Consider the following 22,125-nt stretch of genomic DNA (forward strand, 5'->3'; position numbering starts at 1 on the left):
ACTAGGAATCCTGGACAGGGTACGACTATAGATGCAAAGAGACGGCTCACCTTTGATTACGTAACTCATGTCTATGATGGTTATAGGAAGAAGACCTCCTAGTGATGAGAGAGCAGAAGGAATGATGGGACAGAGGAATAAGAAAGTGGTCCTCTCGCAGGGATTGGAAATAAGAATGAACTAGAGACGCTTTCTGGAGCAATTAGAGACTTTGTTACTTGTCTCTACAGATAATATTATAGACTATGGAAGGAAAAAATGGTAACAATCTACAGATGCCCTGGAAAGCACTGGCTTAAATACTGAAGGTAAGGAAGAATCTCTACCAGAGGAAGAAAGAAGTAACTCTTCTGACTCCTGAAGAGTGATAATCGAGTGTCAAAACTCATGCATGTAGGATACAAACCATCACCATACTGGCAATGAATAACCATGAATGCTTACAAGTAACCAGACTACTTACATGAGACAGGGAGTGGACCTCTAGGGTACCCGAGGATAAGCTTCTAGGTACCCCTCCAACATTTTCCCCTGTACCACATTCTTCTAGGTACCTGTCCCCTCTCACGAGTCAGTTCAAACATCACTCATGCGAATCTTCATTTCTGGTCTTCTCACTCTCATTTCAATCCTCAAACTTGCATATTGTACATCCTACAACCAGCTCATTGGTTTATACAGCGGAAATGAGGCGGAACGCGTCATTTTTGAGAGCCTCGCGAATAATCGCCCCCAAAGGCATAAAATTTGGCAAATAGACGATGACTTGTACTTTAAGCTTGTCCTTGCGGAGGATAGGAGCTACACATCCGCTGTCCTCTTGCAGACACGGAGACTGAAGCCACACCTGAAAACTCTTTAGAGGGACGGACTCGGACTCTTCTTTGGCATTCCAGACGTTGACCAAGCGAAACGATTGTATGGAGGATCGGTGAGGTAGGAAGAAGAATTCGTTCCCGGCTCCTGGTTAATCTCCTGGAGCTGATGGATCTCCTCAACCTGTCGTTAGACAACAGGGCCAGGCCTACCCATTCAACGCTTACATCAAAGGCTTGACAACAGGGCATGAAAAAGAGTGGAGTACTTGCCATAATGGCGCTTATAAAGTCTCCAGTGAAGACATTAAACAGACACCAGATGACCCAGTCTGTTATTTCAATAATGCAGATACTATGGACATTGGAAGATTTTATCATGGGTAGGCAGGAACCATACTGTTGCGGGAAATATGGAGGCGTATTATCTACCTAACTACTCCTAAACTCCAATTAAAACACTAGTCTCTATGCATCAACATTCGATACTGAGACAGTAACAACTCTCTCTTGTGTGGTACATCAGTGGTAATTAGACAACCCATACACACTGGCACCATGGCAAGACATCATAAACTTGAATACGGCTAGGCTTCAACCATAGAACTTTACCATTACAGTCTGCATGCAAGCACCGATTGAATGGTGGAGACGTGAAACAGTCAAATGGTAGTGCATCAGATTGACATTTATCCCGACGCAACTTTAGAAGACGGTATAAAACGCAGTGATAATGATGAGTACGATCCCGAATACAGGTATTATAGATACACTGGCTCTTCGAGCTCTTTTAATCTCTCTGCTCTTTTGTATAATGGAAAACTGCTACCTGGGATTCCACCGTATATTATTACTATTGAGAACATTGTAACGTATTTTAAAGGAGACAAAATTCTACTTATACAGATATTAGCCTCTGGCATAGGCAGCCTATACCGCCTAAATCAAGATGTTGATGAAGATGTGGACAAGGTGACATTTGCAGAATTCACACCTAGAAACGCACACATCCTGCATGACAAGGAGCTGGGTGCTGTCCTAAAAAATATAACTGAACATGGCGGATTCAACTTTCCTGAGCTTTATAAGCGGAACAGATCCACTGCACTCCAAATTGTTGGTTACTTGGATCTTGTCTTTGATCTCGAGAGAGTTTCCTTAGGTTCCAATCCCACTATTTATCCATCAGAGATTTCTAAAAGGAAAATAGTTATAAAAGAAGATAAAATATTGAATGGCAGTTTCAAAAAGGCAAGTCATACTTTAGTTCACGAGTCATTCCAGATTAAAGGAATCAAACTTCCAAATGGAGAATACATGAAAGTGAAGGGCGGTCTTCCAACTGGCGTCTTTGAGGAGTTTAATGTATACTATAGAGATGCTGATCATACCAATCCTTTGCTTGTGGAATTGTTGGAGTTTCATGCGAACGATGAGCACGTTCAAATTGCATGGCATCTCACCAAAAATGCCAATGGAAAATGGGACCTTCGAAAAATATGCTCAGTTATTGATGAGGCGACAGAACTTGTACAGGTGCTCCAGAATATAGTTACACACAATAGGCTTCTTGTTGACAAAATATCAGATGAGAGTCTTAGAACAAAACTTGGAGATATAAGGGATGGTCTATCTGTAGATGTAACTCAGATTAGAGGATCCACGGGAGTAATCCAATATTATTCTTTTGATGGAGTTTCTATTCCATACAAAAAGTGCAAGGACGCGGTACAAGGCTATTTTCTAGTCAGACATGCGACTATTCCTCATTTTACTCTCAAGAAGATTAAAGTTGCTGAGACTAAGGAACTTACTAAAGACGAGCTCCCTCCCTTTGGCACCCTCTTTGGGAGACTAAATGCTTATTACATCGATTATGCCAGTAATAATCCAGTTTTGATTGAACTAGAATGTTTGGATCATTCCGCACTTGAAGACTCTCCAAATTTAGTTTACTACTACTCCAGGAATGACGGGGACAGGTGGATGGGTTATAGACTGGAGATAAAGGCTTACGTTGAGAATAATAGATTAAAATTTCCAGACAAAGATGCTCTAATCTCTCACATTAAGGAGAATGGTAACAAGATAGTTTTTGAAGATCTTAAGGGAAAACTTACCGGTAAGCTTACCAAGTATCCCTCGCAAATGAATAACAAAAGGGAGCAAGAAGATGTTGTAAAGGAAGCTGATGAGAAAGCAGAGGAGAGAACATCAACAGGTTCTATGCAAAACTCTAAACATAACATTCAGTCTGGAGAATCAGGTACTATTGAATATGGCGTTGGAGTAACATTTGGTATATTGGCGATATGTGTTGGTATCTATTTGCTATTTCCTTCCATTAAAAGACTTGCACATGATTACTCCATTCAAAAGCTTATGTACCGTCGCTACGTTTAGTGGAGTATATACCAAAAAATTTCTGTTGTAATCCTTATTAGCGTTTCTTGAGGGTTACCTGATAAGATAATGAACCTTCACTCCCAGAATGTCACTTTGGATGTCTCTTTATAGCCTACCCAGAAGCCTGTCTAGGTGAAAGAAGATACTAGGATGAATATTAGTGACTCTTCCTCAAGTATGTGTACATGAATACTTACCATATGCTCATTAAACTTCATGGAAGATGTTATGAAGTTGTCTGAAAGTACTCCTGTACACCAACATTCCAGCCCCTTGTTCTTCCAAATTTGACCCGCTTGGAGTACTCATTTTTTATTCTAATGGTACACACGGTTGAGCAACTCAGTAGAGGAAATTAGACTGCCTAAGAAGAGAATGGAAGGAAGAACTCTTCACCCCATCCATGTTGTCTATTATTTGATTCCCCTCCGCTCTTCCGCTCATTCTCCCTTGTATACACTGTAATACACTGCATCCTCGTCAAGCATCTCATGACATATCCTTATGGACGAACGTTGGATGGAAAATGGTCTTTTCCATTCTCCTGGTAACCTGTCTACTGGGACTTTGCCATTGCAGGAGGTCCAAACTTCCCACTGACGGACTCTTTATCGAGGTTCTAGACGACTATGTAGAGGATGAAATAGTGACCAGTGAATTTGTAGAGGAGACAAAGAAGAATAGATCGAGTGGCCAAAGGCTGGTATGGGATCTTGCTAATGGAACTGTCTATGAAGCAGAGTATACACAGTCTTTGGATCATAGACGTAATGGTAGAAAGGTAGAAGATGTAGCAGTGGATGAAACTCCAGTTACTCAAACATCTAGACACACTACTACTCTTAATATTGCTAAACCAGACGAACAATGCAACTCCTTTGACTATACCTTTACTGCAAACAGAGTTAAACTTATTGTTCCAAAGAAGAACACTACAGTTATAAGGTTAGTAGATGGTGAGAAAGAAATCTGGATTCCATCTACTGGAGAGACATTTGGCCATGCCAGAGTATATCTTAGTAAGGACGGTAAAGCAGAGCTAGTACTTGTAGTAACTAAGAGAGCTGATACTTCCAAGGAAACTTATATAGAGCTAAATGGTGATAACTGGATGCCATGTAATAATCATGAAGAAAAGATGAGAATTTTAATGGCGCCAGCGGAATGGATATCAGACTTTGAACTTGATCTTTCCTTGGCCAATAGTACTAATGAATGTAGCATTTTTGAGGCAGATCTCCTGGGTATCACTACTAAACACTTTTATCCCAAACCAGGGTACCTTGCCAAAGGAATAAGGGACAGTACCAAAGAGTTATGGAAGGCTCAACCACATTTTTCTAGAGTGGGAATAAAAGGAAGGTTTGGTGGACCTAATGATGATTACTGTCTTTCTTGTCTTGTTTATAAGAAAGGTGATAAGGAACTAATGGAGATGATCACAGTGGAGAATTTATCAGAAGGAAGCAGGTACTTTGAGAGAGTTAGTACTGAATGGATATCAGTCGAAAAGGATAGTTTCTTGAAGAAGCTCGATGAAATGAGGTCTGGATCATAATCTCCTAATTCTGCTTAAAAGTCTCATACCACTCATAAACCCAGTGAATCACAGTAGAGCGCTTTAATTGTATGATAGCAAGTCCAGTGTATGGAATGTTGATAACTAATGCAGTTCTTACATGCCAGTCAAAATAGCGTTCCTCCGCAAGTTCTCTAGTAGCTGTAGCTTGTTCATCCGTCTTATAGTCATCACTACTCATTCTTTCCATAAACATCCATCATCTATGCCCTCACTAGGAGGCTTTCCGCCAGGAGTGGAATTCATGGAGGCAGCCAAGGAACACGCGGTGTAGCAGGAGAGCCAGTCTTCTTCCATGCAACGCCATCTCCATGAATACTGGCATTCTCTGCCACGGTAAAGTCCTTGGAGGTGCATGGAAGAGGAGCCTGGGACTAAGGGACAAGCGACCGGGGCTGGATGGGCACACCTTTATTCATGGCACCCAGTTCCCCTTCTTTCCCCTAACCACACCTCCTCTTTCACCCATAGGAACGCTCAGAATAAATCGGCGAGTGGACGAGCAGAGAGTAATCCACGGCAGTGTGTATTCCCCATATGCTCCCCTGTCTGGGCAGGACTCGTTATTCTTCTTCCACCGTAAATCGCAATTCCTGTGGACCATTCTTGACTGAGTTTAGCTAGAATGGTCTCTGAATGTCTGTCTCCGAATACTCTGATGAGCAACGCCACCGCGGCCAGCAGTTACATGGTCCGAGTTGATGACTCTGACGAGTTGAAGGACATTTGTATAAAGTACGTCCCGTTCTGGAACAAGTTTGGCCATGGGGACCTCCAGGTCCACAAGATCACGAGTGCAATGACAAACAGGGTCTACAAGGTCCAGGTGATTGAACCCAGGAAGGACTCGTTGGGGGCACACAAAGTATTGCTGAGGCTCGTATACCCGGATGAGCTTGTCTCCTTCGACCTGGACCACCAAAACGAAGTGCTTGAACTGCTGAGCTCCTATGAGTTCTCTCCCAGACTTGTGGCGGCGTTTCCGGGAGGACGCATAGAGCAGTGGCTGGACGGGTACATACTCTGTACGGGCTCCTTGCAGAACATTTCGTTACTCACATCCATTGCGACAATCTTGGGCAACTTTCACAGAATTGTTAGCATGGTCGCCAAAGAGTCCTGGAGCAGGAGGCCGATAGTCGAGAGGACAGTTGAGCGGTGGCTCCCACATGTTAAAGTGGCTGTGCAGCAGCGTGGACTGGATGTTGATGTGGACAAATTATACAGGGCATTTGATATCTACCAGAAGGTGATTGCTAAGCACGCCGAGACGTCGCAGTCCTTCTCCAACAAGGTCGTCTTTTGCCACAATGACCTGCATCTCAAGAACATTGTAGCGACCTATACCGGACTACACTTTATCGATTTCGACTATGCCGGCTTCAATTATGCCGGGTATGATGTCGCCAACTTTTTCGCGGAGATGCTATTCTGCCACGTGGACCAGCCGCCGTCCTTTAAGATCGATGAATCACTTGAGCTCTCCAAGGACCTCAAGGTCCTCTTTGCCAGCGTATATCTCTCTGCAGCCACTGGATCAAATGTGCTACCATCTGACTCTGAGACTATTGACGGGTTTCTGAAATCAGTCGAGATTCACACCCTGGGACCCATGCTCTTCTGGTCACTTTGGGGCATCCTCCTGGCCGCTAGACCCGATGCGGACAGTGATGATTTCGACTATCTCGCATACAGCAAGGTCAAGTTTAGTCTCTTTGAAAAGGTGCTGGAGGAAAGCGGACTGGGATACGCTCTCTAGCTACCCTCCCCTAAATCGCCGGTGGGGACAATGGGAATCTGCATGCACATTTATGACGAGATCTTGCCCTAGGATGGCAAGATGATGTGTTAATGTAGTTTTAATTTAAAGTACACTGTAGGTATAATGGTAAGTTCCGAAGAATGAGGGATGCGAATTCACCGTAAGGTAGATGAGCTCAAGCGACTAACAGGAGCTCTTCTTATCAATAGTAGGATTCTCACTGTCCAAGTACGACTGTAAGGAGTACTAGACGACCGTAGGGAGTCCATAGAAGAAGGATAGACTAGGTAGTATATCACTATGGAATGAGTGTAACGAGTGGAATAGTGATGCGAATTCATCCTCAGATGAATAAGTTACCATTATGAGATTCTTAGCATAAAGTTGTCTAATACAACAATAGCAGAATGGGAGACTGTGTCCATAGTGAAGTGAAGGAGTATAGGTAATCACTAGGCTCTGTGGAGGAGTTCCCTATTCTGGACTTTGGACCATCTTGAGATGGAGGGAACGGAGTCATTATGGCTCATTCCAGGAAACTTCAGGGAGACTAAATTGTCCGATCACAGGGAGAAAGGCAGTGAGCTCCAGAATGAGCCATTTGGACGATCGATAGGTTTGAAGATGTTGCCTGTGGAATATGAGAGGAAAGGAATAGGGAACTCGTTTCTAGCACACCTTTTGATGCATAAACTATACGAGACAGCTAGAAATACATCCTTTAAAATACCTATGTAATATCTGAGAGAATGAGTGATTAAGTTACAGGAATAAAAGGTAAAGGATAAAACAACTTTATTCGTGCATGCAGGTTTTGACAATGAGCAGATTATGGAGTAAGGGATCCTATGGAACATTATGGCCAATATAGTTACTTTGATGGACATTTTATAGTACTAAATCCCTGTAAATGCCAAATAGTGATGAATAGTACACTAAAAATGACAAAATTACTTCCTGAACCCCCATACATTACCTGACGTTTATTGCCCATCTCCAAAACATTTCAATCTTGAGATGAGTACGAGATTAGTGAGTGATAAATGGATGAAGGCGTTACTATAGACATTAGTAAACATTCTGGAAGTGGAGGACAAGCCCAAAAGGATGATAGTAAAGGATATTATTATACTAGTTCAAGCGGTGGAAGAGTTAATCTTACGGATGAATGGTACCCTGACCCAGAAGGGACTTATAGAAAGTTAACACATGGTCTGAAAGGGGAATATAAAATAGGGAATATTAAGGAAGTAACCCCTCAGAATGGATTTCCTAGCCTAGATAAATATTCCAGTGTCTCGGTATTTTTTTGGTCAGAAGATAGCACTTGTAGTACACCCTTGCTAATTCAACTTGGTGATGGAGATACCTCAGTCTACTATACATCAGCTGCTGGGAATAGTAACTGGACCAATGTAAGTATAAGTGAAGGCAATTTCAGGAAAGAACCTAACAAGCAGAACTGCATCAGGAACAAAGCCCACACTTTTAATATTTCAGAAAAGAATGGTTACCAATGTCCCAATTGTACCGGCATAAGCATCTTAATAATATCCCAACATGAAGATAATTATGATTATTATGCGCATTATGTTTTGGCTTCTAGACTTGGATCCTTTTCTACCACCAGTTTCAAGGATGATAAAAATTGGCAACTTGGACTTCCATCAGTTAAAAATGTCCAATCTATATCAGTTTATTGGACTAAGTCCGGTGGCAAACCTCTCCTAATACACTATGAACAAGGTTTTCATGAAAGGTCTTGGTTCAGAAGAAATACTACTGATGGAAGCACTTGGAGTGAGATTGGAAAGGCGGATCCAAATCTACCAGAACATACTTCTGATGATGGTAAAATAAAGAAGCTTCTTGAAGAGGCTTCTTATTATCCATTAATCATTCCAGATTTATTTATGCCTGCTGATGCACACTACCCGGATGGAAATATGAGCATCAATATAACTGTGAGAAATGCTCCACTTGGTAATGGCTATTGGAAATATAAACATTCTTTGAGAGGTGGACTCTTTAAGCTAAAGGGAGTTGAACATAATGGTAACGTACTTGATGGCATAACACCTCCAGATTATATCCTTGGGAGTATAACCGCTTTTTATCAGGGAGATGATCCTTATTCTCTGAAAAACCTTATAATGGTTGAGTTAGAGAAAAGAGGTACTGCTAGTAATGACTATCTATATTACATAAGGCAAGAAAATAGTCAAAATAGCTGGACTCTTCTTGGGAGACAAGAAAAGACAGGTAAATTAGAGAACGATGAACTTACCAACCAACTAAACCAGTTGAAGAACGAACTTAATCTTGGTGCAGACGAAGACGTACATCCCTCTGCAGATCCCCAAAAACAGGTCATCATAAATGCAGTTGGAGGAACTGTGGGAGGACTTGTAGTGGCTGGAGCTTTAGTTGCTCTAGTCAAGGTATTTTGGCCTGCAATTGTGGCATCTTTTTCCGCTCTATAGAATGTTTTATGGCTATCGTCTGTCATTGGAGAACTCGTAGATTGGGAATGTTCATAACCTTTGTGCACATAATCCTACCTTATTCCTGTCCTTTCTTTTGATCGGAGATGCCGCCGTCTACGGCTATAGTGTATTATAGATGAATGTTAAATTTGTATTAATAGCATAGCCACGGTATTCTCATGACTCCCTACAGTCGGATAGTTGCCAAGCTCTTGCGAGAATAGGCAGTATAGGAGCGAAGATAGTCCACAGAGATCATTCGAGAGACTTCTTTGATAGTTGCTCATCTTGTTCTGTGGATAGTCTCTCTGACGGTGAGCTAGTTGTGAGAGAGGATAGTATTATGGCATAATTTCAAGACATGTAAGTTGGGATATTAGGAAGTAGCGTTATGAATGCCTCCAAGCATAAATATAAGAAACAAATGTCCAAATGGAGAACAAGGTGACCACCAAATTGGAAACTGTAAATGTTATGGTAGTTTCAAGGCATATTTGAGAAATTTAAACACCAATCATGATGGTCCAAAATACAGGGTATGTCGTCATAAGAGTAACAGAATACCAAGGATCAATAGTTTAAAATATGGTGGAGGAGTTCTTACTGATTTAAATGGAAATGGACTTACCACTGAACATACTGAGATAACGGAAGTATACACTTACTATAGCCCAACTTATGACACTGGTGATGATTGGAATATAGAGAAGCCTCTTCTGCTTATAATCAAAGAACACGGCAGCACACAGTATCACTGGTATGAAAATACTGCTGAATCAAATACAAAATGGAATGCGATACCAAGTGTAGATACACAATTTAATGGTGGACTCACCCCAACTCCAGAATTTAGAGAGAAACTCATTAAACTCACCTGTGATCTCTACAATCTTCATATCGTCGACATTCATGCAAAAGATAATTATAGATGTGCATGCGGTGAGAAAAATGTCACAATTGTTCCTGTTGAATCGGAAAGAAGTACTGATGATGGATATACTAAATACAAGCACGAGTACGGTAAAGGTACTAGGTCAATTAGGTATGGTGAGGTTGAGATTAAAGATGAAGATGGTGGATCCCTTCCACTTGATAGTAATCACACTCGTGAACTCTTCGTCTATTACTGGGACAAAGACAAGGAGCGTACAAAACCCCTGTTAATGGAGGTATATGTTCGAGGTTTTACTGAAAAACCCGTTCCAGTTGCTAATAATGGAAAGGAAGATAACAGTGAGTGGCAAATGATCCTTGATTATAGTAATTTTGAACTCAAAGGTGAGAAACTTGAGGAACAGCTTAAAGAACAAAAATGCAAACTTTTCAAACCAGTTGTCATAGATGTCTCATTCCATAGAACTGGGGAATATTACGACATAGAATGTAAGAAGGAAAAATGTCCTGGTAAAGTTAAAGTTACCAGCGTTCCTCTACCTGGGTTAACAGATTATACTGCTTGGAGGCACACCTATGAGAATGATGGAGAAAAGACCTTTACCGTAACTGGTTTCACTGATGGATCAGGTATGGATCCGGATGAACTGACAATATGGGATGTTAAAGAGGTACTAGTTTTCTTGCCGGACTGTCCGAAACTTGGCGCTGAAGATACTGAAGCACCTTTTATAATCCGTGTTAGCACTGGGAATGGATATGCTTATATGTGGTCCAATAACTCTTGTCGGAATGGTGGTAAGCAGGAGCTGGAGGAGATACTAGGAAGTAAGGGTCAAAATACGGCAAGCGGTCTTAAAACTATTCACACTCTAGAATATGATGAAGAAGAGGAAGAACTAGACGCTGTTAAAACTGCTGCTCATCAAGGCACTCAAGCTGATGAAGCTCAACATCCTCCTCCACCTCTTCCTGCTGATGGAGCCGGAGTAAACCTTGGTCAAGAACTATGGGATGATATAACTACAACTGCTGCTTCTGTACTAGGTGAGTCTATTGTAGCTGGTGCAGCTGGACTGTATGCTACTAGTGAGATTATCAGAGAAACACTTCCACTAGCTCTTCAAATGGCTGATACTGTTGTTACTGCTGAAGCCGAAGCGCTTCCTACACCTGCTGAACAAGACCGTGGACAGAATGGAGTTCAACGTGAAGAGGTTCCAGCTGCTGACTTATCTGACCAGGTTCCTGATACAGAGTCTGAGACCAAGATTCTCCTACAAGGTACTCCAGTGGCTCAGATGGCTGAAGATGCTATTGATGGTGAAAGGGAAAAACAGATGACTGCCCTTTTTAATAGTCTATCTAGTTTACCTGATGGATACCCTATTGTCGGACCTGGACCTCAACCACCTCATCATATCGGTGTTGATGGAGATCCTATTGTTATTGCTACTACTATTCCTAAGTCTGCTGATGTTCAAGAATTTCCTACTGATCCATTTCCTAGACCTATTCTATCATCATCACCCCTTCAACCTAGCGGTGTTGAAGGATATCCTCTTCCTAGACCTAGATCTAAAGGATTTCCTATTCCCTTTGCTTCTATTAATCCACCTCATCTTCCTCTTTCTAGTGGTGGTCCAGGATCTCCTATTGCTCCCTTTGCTACATATGGCTTAGGGGTTGTTGACTTGGATGAATATGGTACTACTATGCGTGGATATACCTCTAAAGTTGAAGAGTGGGATGAGACTCTCCCTATTCCTCCTATTTTTGAAACATTTGAGACTGTTCCTTTTCAAGATCCTGCTGACGTATTTGTACAAGCTTATACTAAATTTACTACTGGTGATGTTCCTGAAGGAGGTAAACAAGTTGTCTCTGCACTTTCTCAACAACTTGATGCCACATCTTCTGAAACTCAACATTCCAACCAGTCTAATATAGTTACTGGTGTTCATAGTGGAACTTCTACTGTCGCTGGAACTCAACCTGGAGACGGAGCTGGAGGATCTGCTCGAGCTGAAAAGGCTGCTGAAACTGTTGCTACCGGTTCTGTACTATGGACAGCGTTTGGCTCTACCTCTTGTACGCCTGATCTAATTATACTCTTGGGAAGTCTACGGAGACCCTTGGGTTAGACACAGATATCCTATAGTGCTCAAATAACGTACCATATTGAGCATGCATAGACTCTTGGAGCTCATTCCTTCCATCTCATACTCTCTTTGCTCATCTAGTCGCACAACTAGCTCATCCATCTTTATTCTATGGACTTCTGTTTGTTGCCAGTTCTCTATTCGCTACGCTCATAGAGTCTCCATCCTTCTTCTAGAGGCTCCAGCTAGTCGCTTATGCTCCTATGCCACCGCTGTTACATTGTAGAACTCTATGCTTGGCATATCGTAATGACAACTCTTCCATCTAACGACGAATACACAAGCTCCTCTATTTGCTACAGTAATGTACTCTCATCACTCATATCCCTCTTATATAGACTCCCTAGTGGTAGGTCATGCTCCCGTCCTTCCTCTACCAAGCCTCATGAATAGAGACTCCCGTTGGTCGCCTTTACAGCTCCTATACTAAAGTATACTCGCCAGATCTTCTCTACTCACTAGGCTCATAGAGTCTTCATTACTCTTCTTTAAGCTCCCGCTGGTCGCTAAACTACCTAGTCTTTGACGTCGGTAGGTCATTCTTCCTTCCGCTATACTCCAGTAGTACTGAAATCCTTCTCTTCTCCATGCTCACGCTGTTCGCTAGACACCCCAGATCCCGGAAGAGAGTGGCGACTTTCTCGGTCTTTTGCGCTCTATTGACGAAAAGAATGAGGATAATCATCCTTCTCTCCCTTTTCTCATTCCATAGGCTATGCGTTTGTGGCAATTCGGGGGAGTCTGGAGGAGTCTCGGGGAGGACCCTTCCGGATTCTTCTTCTTTGGGCACAGAGGGAGCTACGGGCTCTTCTGACTACCGCATGGGCGACGGCGCAGAGGCCAAGAGGGCCCTGTTCTACTCCCTGGAGAGGGCCCACGCAATCGACTTTCTGGCAAAGGTGGAGGAGCAAAAGGCTCGGATGGAAAAGGACACCAGCGACGGCACCGTCTGCCTCAAGTTTTATCCAAAAGTAGGAACGTACTTTGACAAGGTGATGGCAAACGCTAAGACCGTCTGGGAAGCCAGCGAGGAAGAAAAGTGCGTCTTCCTCAGCGAGAGACGTGTCAACCCGAACAAGCTCCTGAGAATAGTAGTAAAGACCCCAAAGCTGACGAGAAGACTCTACTACCTCAACCACGGAGACACGTGGACCAGCATACCGGGAAGCGACTACTTCAAAAAGGTGAGCTTTGCCAGGAACCCGGGGAAGCCTAACCACAAGCCAGTGAAGCCGACTGAGAAGAGACGCAACCTGGTGGACGTTGTCTTGGATGAAGACGCCCAAGAGAAGGAGAACGAAGCGGATGAAGAACAGTACGGCGAAGTCGGAAGCATCACCGTCTCTGGCGGAATCGTTACCATCAACCTCATGCCCATGGGATCACCGGCTCCCGAAGAACAGCCCACAAGGGGCGCTCAAGAGTCCCCTAGAGTACCTGCTGGTGAAGAGCATAGGGAGGAAGAACGAGAAGATGGAGCCCATGCGGAATTGAATGATTCAGACACATCCGTGGAGAATGGAGTACCCACTGAGGAGAATGAAAAGGAGGGTGAAGCTGAGAGTGGAGAGGACAAAGAGGAAAAGGAAGGCAATTCTCGCGATTTGTCAACGATAAAACTTGACGAGTCCAAGGTGGACTCTACTCTCTTTGATGTACAAGTGGGAGATTACCAGGGAGTGCCGACACTAAACTGCACCGCCAAGGAGGGTGTAGAGGTGACTCAACTCGTTTACGACGGCCAGGTGATATGGGAAGCCGATGGACCCCAATTCTGCCCATCAGCCACCTTTTACTTTACAAGTGACGACCCCTTTGGCGTCGTTTTCAAGTATACAGCCGAAGACAAGGACACCAGATGCTTCCGTCAGTTTTCAGGTGGCGCATGGCGTCCCGTGGATAGAGCACAGTTTGAAAAGAGTCTCAACGAGGATCTCTCTTTATAGCAGTTTCAAGTCGCAATGCAGTAGCCTGTGAAGCCGCATGTTTTGGTGAAAATAGCCCCTACAAGATCTGCATGCATGTTGGCGAGTGTCGTAGGACGACTTTAATTTGTAAGATTTAGTCTCGATGGAGACAGTCCCATATCTGGGCAGTAAAATGCAGCCGCTCACTCGCTGCGGAAAGTTAACATTTGCAAAATTATCATTCGTGTGTATGCATAAGCGTAGAGAGTTTAGGGCATGGAATGGCGACAGAGCGGGTAAATGGGATGGTCTAGTCATACTGGAATGTACTCTAGGGAATCTTTTGGGTTCCATATCAGGGACTGTTAGATAGAGAATCAGCAGTGGGACCAGTATGAGATTCTCCAGAAGTAGAAGACGGATTAGTAGCTTTAGCAGCAGTAGGAGTAGGAACATTTTCACCCTTTTGTGCTTCAACTATAGCATGAGTAGCTATAGCAAGAAGATTAGCCAGACTAGGAGCTGCCCTCATAACTTCTACAGCAAGTTTGCTGGGTAGACCATCAAGAGTTGATTTAAGCTCGGTAAAAGGGCTAACTGCTTTTTCATAAAAATCTCCAACTGTAGAGGTAAGCGAATCAAATGACCAAATAGAACTTTCACTTCCTCTATCATTAGTCTGAGCTCCAGGAGCAGCAACAGTAGGAGCAGTAGTAGTAGAAGGATGTGAAGTAGGAAATTGAGTAGCACCAGCTTCAGGGCCTAGTCCACTACCACCACCTCCAGATTGGGTATCAGCACACTGTCCATGGTCTTTACATCCGGCACTTCTTAGTGCTTTCACAAGATCATTATATTTCTTGCATTCTGTATTCTCACTTAACTCATTTGGTGTTATGTCTTGGAGACTTGGAACTTGTGTCCACACTTCATTGTCATTACCACCACCAGAAATATCTTTCTTCCTGAACCAGTTCCCTGGAGGTTGGAGGTATATCAGTTTTGGATCACTTACGCAGTAGAAGGCGTAGACACTTCTTATATCAGAGATTGGAAATGACGGTCCATCTAAAGTTATAATCTTCCTAGTTTTATTAACATTATCTTGAAATATAATAGCAGCAATCTTTGTTTCACCGGTAATTTCATGTTTGAAGTAGGGAATAGGGTTTGATTTAGAATGTCTATTACAACGAACTGTCACAGGAGTGACGGAGACTTTTCCACCCTTGTCTTTACCATGACAACGGCAACAATAACTAATCTGAGATGTTCCACCTTTTGTGAGATTAATAGTGACATAATTCCGGTATGAGCAAGCAAATCCATCTAACTTCCTAGTAAACTTCTCTGTGAGAGTGGATATTGAATTATCTTTAGAGCCTTTGAGATAAAATTCACTGGACCCAGCATCTTCTCCCCATTGAGTACCATTTCCACCTTGACTATAGTACCACTTAGAGCCTCCACTCTTTAATTTAAATGAAACCATAACAGGTGTAGTACCTGCACCGCTTGGTGATAAATAAACCTTGAAATCAGTAATTTCACCCTCTGGAATATCGACACCATTTGCCTTTTCCTTGCCAATCATTGCTACGGAAAACTTGGTACCATCTTGACCATTTAGCTTGTACCTTGTAACAGTATAGTTGGTACCAGGAGGTTGAGTAGTATTATTGGCAAGTTCTACTCCTATCTTCTTTGCAACGTCTGACTGCACATCCAGAGGCTTCGTGGGATCGCTGAGATTAAGGGGGAAAACATTATTTATGCCTACATTCCGCTCATTCAACAAAGCCTGTAAGGATGTTCCACCAGAAGTGGGATCTAATTTCCACGCATTTGGTCTATCATCAGCTTCCTTTTCATTCTTTCTGTATTTATAATAGTATTCCTTTCCAGTACTAGTCTCTACTTCAATAAGAAGAGGTTTTCTTTCATCCTTCTCCCAGTAGTAAACAGCAACACTCTTGACCCTTTTAACTTCTTGGTAGCTTTCAACATTCGGCTCCTCATCATCATTACCTATACTTTTGAGTACTCTGAATTCCTTTTTACTGTAATGAATATATGAAACAAAACCGACAACATTTTCAATACTATCCTCCTTCTTGGCTGTTAAGCCGGGTATGGTATCATTACCTGGGCAACTACATTTTTTTCCGTTCTTTCCACATTTTTTCTTTATCCGTAAACTGAGTTCATATACCACATCCCCGGTCATCCTCCATGTTCAGAGAGTATGGTCTTTCAAAACTCTGAGATACATGAGTATCTCAATGCGACCAAAGGGAGCACATTCTTCTCTTAACTACTCCTCATCCATTCATTCATCCTCCCTCGTAACTAGTTCACCGTCAGAGAACCTACCTAAGATATGGATGTGTATGGTAGAAATTATGGTCCCTACGGACTACAGACAGCCGTCTGGATTCCCCTTTATACAAGACAGAATAAACTGCATTAATGAGTCTCTAGAGCTTTTGCGATGATTCTAGCTAGGTTTTCCTGGAGATACCCTTTTATCAACAGTAATATTCTCCAAAAATCAATTCCGAGTCTAAAGTACGGCACAAACGTTAAACTGCAGATAGTACTTGTTGGAGGCCCTGCATTATATTTTTGCGATGAGTTTCGTCTGTTGTTTCTATACTTGTCTTTTGTGGACCTTCTAGTGTGATTACAAAGTCGTCGTTCCATATTTTTTTGGGGTATTCAGAATCTGAGACTTGCAAATCGCTGTACCCTCTAGACTCTAGAAATTTTGCGAGCTCGTACACACTAAAGGTTCCAAAGAAGATCGGTCGTTTGTTACCCGGAGAATCTTGTGCAGGGGCGTCCATTCTTGCACTCTCCATGCCCTCCTCAGACGTATCAGTGCATGAATCAATCATCATGATATCCTCCGTATCTTGCAGAGTGATTATGCTCTTGGAAACGTCAGCCTGCACAAGTGCGATTTGTGCATCAATTCCCTTTACTTTCCTCAACTTTGGTAGCAAAAGTCGCTTCACATCCTCCGTTTTAATCTTCCCCTTTAGGAACCCTGTAAACTTGGCTTCAGCTGGCACAAAGTATGTCGGTGCAAACTTGGCATTGGGATGGAATGTATGGAGCCTGTTTGATGTGATTACCGTCCTACTCTCTGGGATCATTGGTAAAACCTCCATGGCGTCTGCCCTGTAGTCTAGGCGAAATGTGCTCGTAAACTCCCAGTCGTGCGATGCTCCTTCATCCTGTAAATCCTCATTAAGCAGGGCAGCCATCCCCTCATCCACTATGATGAGCTTGTAGCCCCCTCGCTCCATGCAAGTCCTGATATAGTCCAGCATGGGTGAGCCTCTGTGGACACTCAAAACGAGTATGAATGGAGTCTTGAAGTCAGACTTGACGCCATCCAAAGTATTTCCAACGTACAAGAGTCCCCTTTCCCTTATATCCTCAATCCTGTGGAGTGGGTGTAGAATCTCGAGATCCTCTGTATCCTCCGTTTGGAACGAGCGGATGAAATCCTGCATGTTTGACCATTCCGTGCACTTTTCCACAAACTCAAACAAATGCACCATGCTCTCTCCCACGCAGTAAATGAAGCTAGTTGTCTTTTGCAGTCCATCACAGAGTGCGTTTAAAATATGAAAAATGTGCTCAGAGTAAATGTCCACCGGGAGCAGTACCGGAAGTTCCGAGGACATGGCTTCAGTGCACACCTTTTCCAGCGTTTCCTGCAGCGGGTGTGGCTTTTGCTCATTCCATATGTCAACCGCTCCCACGGGGACGAATGAACATGCACTGTCCAGAACCACAAAGTAGTCGGCGGCCTTTAAAATGTCATAATCGAGTCCTTTGCAATGTTCTGCATTAAAGGAGATTGTTGAGGGTCCAATTATGGCCACACTGACCTGGGAATCGCTGTGAGTGATGACCCAGTTGGCGGATCCCAGTGAGAATCCGCTGGCAAAACCGCGGATTACAAGTCTGGTTATAAACTTTCTGGCGTTGTTTGGGTCGAGTTTTCCGATTCTTGACTTGTGCTCCAAATGTTTCCTGTTGTAGGCTTCGTGGAGGTCCTGTGCCCTCGTCGCCACCGATACCACACTGGAGACTAGATCCGTCGCAATGTCCAGTTCCACATCCTCGTTATACGACACTGCATGCACGTTTCCACTCTCTATAAGGTCCCTATCCGTAATGAGCGGCTTCCTGGGCCTGAGAGCCTCTTGCCCATTAGCGGCAGGTGAACCCTTGAACGAGATCCCCTTGCGGAATCTGTCCAGCAGGGCCTGGTTTTCCGAGATGCTATGGCCCGTAGAGTCTGAGCTCCCCTCGTTGAGCTCCTCCGCAAGGTTCGCCAGCGTGTAGGCCGGTCGTGTGCAGACGACGTGTGTGTCCCTGAGGCTGTAGAATTCCCCAAGGAGGTCCAGTCCCTCGAGTCCCCGCGCTGTATTTGCCACAATGACGTGAATCTCGAAGCAACCGAACGCTGAATAGACGTCCGAGTGCCAGTTTTGATGCTCAGTCTTCAGTCCTGTCTTGGCCTTTATCTTCGCCTCCGGAGCACTTTTGGCGTTCACAGCGCCGGAATTAGCTCCCTCATCCGCACATCCATCAGGTGAATGGCTCGCAGCTTGCAAATTCCTGGCCTTTGCACATTTCCGTAGAATCTTCAGTGGCACATTCACGAGGACATTTACGGCGCCAATCTGCAGCAGTACGCTGTTGCATTCAGCACACTCACAAATAAGCTTATAGTACATCTTGCGAATTCATTTTCGTGTCTTTTTAGTCTCTGACTGACGAGTTTGGGCCGCAGCGCCGCGTGGGGAGCTCCGGAGAGCTTTTAGTCGCTAATTTTCATATTTACGGCCGTTCTCCAAAAATTTTTGAACGCGCACAAATTGTTAAGCTTTATGCTCCAGAAAAGCTGGAGGTTTCGCTGGTAAATGTGCATTAAAGGCCAATTTGATGCGCAAAGTGGATAAAGCCTCGACTCCAGGGAAAACTCGCGGAATTATGTGATAAAAGTCTCTCTGTAAAGCGATAATCTCTAGGGTAAAGCGTAGGTATGGCACGAGGGCACTCCGTCAAGGACTCGGACCCTGAGTCGGATGCTCAGGGCCAAGAGTCCGATCAGAGCGTTTCCAGGGACGATTTTCCGTACAAAAATATTGAAGCGACACAGATGGATGAGGGTTACATGACCAAAAGTGACGCAGAAGGCGAATATATGAAAGATACCCAGGGGTACCTAGAAGATGTTAGACAAGGGTACCTGGATGATGTCATCGCAACGAGGACACCCTCGAGAGGTGGATCCCTTGAGAATGAAGCTCTACTGCTTGACATTGCGAGCGCGAGTCGCAACTCCAAGAGCTTTATCGAAAAATTTGCAAAATATTCACACATTTTAAAAACGAGCAGCACAGAGACTTCCACTCCTGTCGTTCAAAATATCGTAGCATCGGTCCATTTAGGCCGAGAATTGGACCTGAGAGAGATTGCAATATCAACCAGAAACGCAGAATATAATCCAAAGAAATTCAACGCCCTCGTATTGCGCATGCACAACCCAAAGTGCACTGGACTCATTTTTAGAACTGGAAGAATTATCATTACCGGTAAGTTTAATGTGAGCTATGAATGGAGCGAAGCGAAATGTCCCGAAGAATGAGGAATGGTGAAAGAAATGGGTTTTGGTGATTGAAAGGAGCCTAAGGAATTCACCATCTCTAGATGGTGAAAAGTATGAGTGACTCAGAGTAGAGAACGTGGATTGCTAACATACTCCATGTAATCATCCGGTGAGCTAGTTGTGAGGGAGGATGAATGTATGGATGAGGATGCTGAGTGAGGAAGTACTATTGGATGATGGGTATGGTTCCTGTGGAAGGACAATTACTCTCATCAGTTCTATTCTCTTACTCATACTATAGACGGATATGAATCGCAATTTGATCTTGGAGGATCCAAGGTTAATGTAGTCTGTCATGGCTTCTCCTACTTTTCATAAATAAGTCTACCACTTCGAAGACTAGGAGCTAGGAGAATGTCACCTGCTATTACTAAAGCTGATGAACAAGTTGATAACCCATCTACTGTTCCTTGTTGCAGTTGGTCTCATTGGTGCTGGTGCTTATGGAATCTATTATGGAGCTTCTCCTCAAGACTCTTCTAAATGGATTAAGATTGTCTCTGGAGTTACTGCTATTCTAACTGGCACTGTAATTCTCGCTGTATTTGGATGGAAACTCTACAAACGATATTATAGAGACCCTCTTGTACGCTTGATCTAATGATACTCATGAAGTCTATGGATATTCTACGGAGACCCTTGGGTTAGACAGATATGAGACTCTATGGAGGTACTCTAGATACTGGCTTGGGTACTGACTAGTTGGTATTAATTTGTTGGTTTGTTGTCTGGAGAGACCCTAATTACTCCTTCTGGACTCCATTCCTACCATCTCATACACTCGCGTCGCTCATGCTCATTCAGCACACTCCCAATTACACTCTTATACCAACGTATAGGATCAAGAACTACCGAAGCTGCGAGGCTTGGAGCAAAGAGAATGGCAAAGATAATACGCCGAGTTCTCGGAGGGGACGATTTCGCGTTTAGGAATTTTAAAATTGAAAATATTATCGCAACATTCAACTGTAATGTACCAATAAGACTCGAAGTTTTATCAAGCGAACATGAAGATCTCTGTAATTATGAACCAGAGTTTTTTGCAGGTAAGTTGAATGAATGGACGACCGAAGGGAGTCCATGCAGGAGTATCCTACGAAGTAGGTACAATGGTAGAGTCTTGAGCAGAGCGAAAGACTATCCGACCATAGGCTTTAGCCGAATATACGTCAGTATAGGAGCATAGGAGACCCATGGGAGCCTAAGTGATCACTATAGAGACTAGAAGGATGGGAATGATTGCTCCTATCCTACCATTGTTGCATTGTACAACTCGATGCTTGGCATATCCTAATGGTAACTCATTCATCTAAGGGTGAATTCGCTACAGCCTTCCACTCGTTATACTCATTCCACCGTGATATACTACCCAGTCTATCCTTCTTATATAGACTCCCTACGGTCGTCTAGTACTCCTTACAGTCGTACTTGGACAGTGAGAATCCTACTATACGGAAGAGCTCCTGTTAGTCGCTTGAGCTCACATTATGCTCGTTCCATTCGCATAATACACATCCATTCAGGCTTGGTATTTCGTTTCTCACTTACCGACACTTCAGAGGCAGTACTCTTAATCTTTGTCTCGGGCAACGTCATCATCACTGGCTGCAAGTCGATGGAGGAAGTCCACCACGTCTTCAACACCATGCATCCCATTCTCCTCCGGTACCAAGAATGATGGGCCATCCGACTGAAAGGAGGAATGGTAACCCTAATGCATAGCATGAAGGGAGCTTTGGCAACACTTGGAAGTACAAATGATCACTAGAGGGACACAAGAATGGTGACGAAGCTCATCCATCTTCCGAAGAATGGATGAATACTACTCCATTCCGAGCACATCATAGTGACAAGAGACTCAACTACTGGGCAATGTAAACACATAGACGACTATGCTGCATAGAACAGCCATCATTCATCCTTCCTCCCGAGTTCTATTCATGCCTTATTCTATAGACTCCCTTCGGCTAAAGCCTATGGTCGTCCAGTACTCCTTACAGTCGTACCTGCACAGTGATAATCCTACTATATGGAAGAGCTCCTGTTAGTCGCTCAGGCTCCTATACTGACGTATATTCGCCAGAGCTCACATTCATTCTTCGGGGTAGACACCAAGGTGTCCAATGAGCCTTGTGGGGGTGGGTCTGGAGGTGTCGTCTGTGTATCGTCTGGGCGGCCATTAATCAGACTAAAAGTTGATTTTGCATTGCGTACTTGGCGAGAGCTCTTATATGTCTGGTAGTGTTCAATTGTGCCGAATTTAGGCCTTGAAAAGCGAACAGTTTCTGCCCAAACGAGTTTTATACGACAAGTTGTGGTTTTGGGCGGATGTCATGTACATTAGACGCACACACGCATAGGAAAGGATTCATCCAAACAGGTGCACGTAGGCGGCTGCCTGGAGAGTACGGCCAGGCACACC

At 43.7% G+C, this 22,125-nt stretch overlaps 9 protein-coding genes across 9 annotated transcripts; 7 read left to right on the forward strand and 2 right to left on the reverse strand.

The window, feature by feature from the left end:
* Window positions 1-1,481: 1,481 nt before the first annotated feature.
* Window positions 1,482-3,218, forward strand: BEWA_045410 (hypothetical protein; the record flags this gene model as incomplete). Its single annotated transcript, XM_004831472.1, has 1 exon — window positions 1,482-3,218. The coding sequence occupies one exon, from the start codon at window positions 1,482-1,484 to the stop codon at window positions 3,216-3,218; it is 1,737 nt and encodes a 578-aa protein (XP_004831529.1).
* A 529-nt stretch (window positions 3,219-3,747) lies between these two features.
* Window positions 3,748-4,779, forward strand: BEWA_045420 (signal peptide containing protein; the record flags this gene model as incomplete). The annotated part of the gene is made up of 1 exon (XM_004831473.1): window positions 3,748-4,779. One exon carries the CDS (start codon window positions 3,748-3,750, stop codon window positions 4,777-4,779), a length of 1,032 nt encoding a protein of 343 aa, XP_004831530.1.
* Window positions 4,780-5,425: 646 nt separating this feature from the next.
* BEWA_045430 (choline/ethanolamine kinase, putative) lies at window positions 5,426-6,559 on the forward strand (the record flags this gene model as incomplete). Its single annotated transcript, XM_004831474.1, has 1 exon — window positions 5,426-6,559. One exon carries the CDS (start codon window positions 5,426-5,428, stop codon window positions 6,557-6,559), a length of 1,134 nt encoding a protein of 377 aa, XP_004831531.1.
* Window positions 6,560-7,605: 1,046 nt separating this feature from the next.
* On the forward strand, window positions 7,606-9,045 carry BEWA_045440 (hypothetical protein; the record flags this gene model as incomplete). The annotated part of the gene is made up of 1 exon (XM_004831475.1): window positions 7,606-9,045. One exon carries the CDS (start codon window positions 7,606-7,608, stop codon window positions 9,043-9,045), a length of 1,440 nt encoding a protein of 479 aa, XP_004831532.1.
* Window positions 9,046-9,443: 398 nt separating this feature from the next.
* Window positions 9,444-12,086, forward strand: BEWA_045450 (hypothetical protein; the record flags this gene model as incomplete). The annotated part of the gene is made up of 1 exon (XM_004831476.1): window positions 9,444-12,086. One exon carries the CDS (start codon window positions 9,444-9,446, stop codon window positions 12,084-12,086), a length of 2,643 nt encoding a protein of 880 aa, XP_004831533.1.
* Window positions 12,087-12,925: 839 nt separating this feature from the next.
* BEWA_045460 (hypothetical protein) lies at window positions 12,926-14,248 on the forward strand (the record flags this gene model as incomplete). Its single annotated transcript, XM_004831477.1, has 1 exon — window positions 12,926-14,248. One exon carries the CDS (start codon window positions 12,926-12,928, stop codon window positions 14,048-14,050), a length of 1,125 nt encoding a protein of 374 aa, XP_004831534.1. The 3' UTR covers window positions 14,051-14,248.
* A 118-nt stretch (window positions 14,249-14,366) lies between these two features.
* BEWA_045470 (hypothetical protein) lies at window positions 14,367-16,238 on the reverse strand (the record flags this gene model as incomplete). The annotated part of the gene is made up of 1 exon (XM_004831478.1): window positions 14,367-16,238. The coding sequence occupies one exon, from the start codon at window positions 16,236-16,238 to the stop codon at window positions 14,367-14,369; it is 1,872 nt and encodes a 623-aa protein (XP_004831535.1).
* Window positions 16,239-16,593: 355 nt separating this feature from the next.
* Window positions 16,594-18,768, reverse strand: BEWA_045480 (hypothetical protein; the record flags this gene model as incomplete). The annotated part of the gene is made up of 1 exon (XM_004831479.1): window positions 16,594-18,768. One exon carries the CDS (start codon window positions 18,766-18,768, stop codon window positions 16,594-16,596), a length of 2,175 nt encoding a protein of 724 aa, XP_004831536.1.
* Window positions 18,769-18,853: 85 nt separating this feature from the next.
* On the forward strand, window positions 18,854-21,578 carry BEWA_045490 (transcription factor TFIID or TATA-binding protein, TBP, putative). Its single transcript, XM_004831480.1, has 3 exons — window positions 18,854-19,629; window positions 20,543-20,749; window positions 21,227-21,578. The coding sequence occupies exons 1-3, from the start codon at window positions 19,077-19,079 to the stop codon at window positions 21,379-21,381; spliced, it is 915 nt and encodes a 304-aa protein (XP_004831537.1). The 5' UTR covers window positions 18,854-19,076; the 3' UTR covers window positions 21,382-21,578.
* The last annotated feature ends 547 nt before the right edge of the window (window positions 21,579-22,125 follow it).

Source organism: Theileria equi, assembly GCF_000342415.1.
Source record: "Theileria equi strain WA chromosome 4 map unlocalized gcontig_1105316255041, whole genome shotgun sequence".
Taxonomy (NCBI): Eukaryota; Apicomplexa; class Aconoidasida; order Piroplasmida; family Theileriidae; genus Theileria; species Theileria equi.

Coding starts and splice junctions, on each gene's coding strand:
- BEWA_045490 (XM_004831480.1), top strand. CDS start 19,077: ATGGCACGAGGGCACTCCGTCAAGGACTCGGACCCTGAGTCGGATGCT. Junction 19,630..20,542: donor TGGAAGAATTATCATTACCG/GTAAGTTTAATG, acceptor ACCAACGTATAG/GATCAAGAACTACCGAAGCT. Junction 20,750..21,226: donor TGAACCAGAGTTTTTTGCAG/GTAAGTTGAATG, acceptor ACATCCATTCAG/GCTTGGTATTTCGTTTCTCA.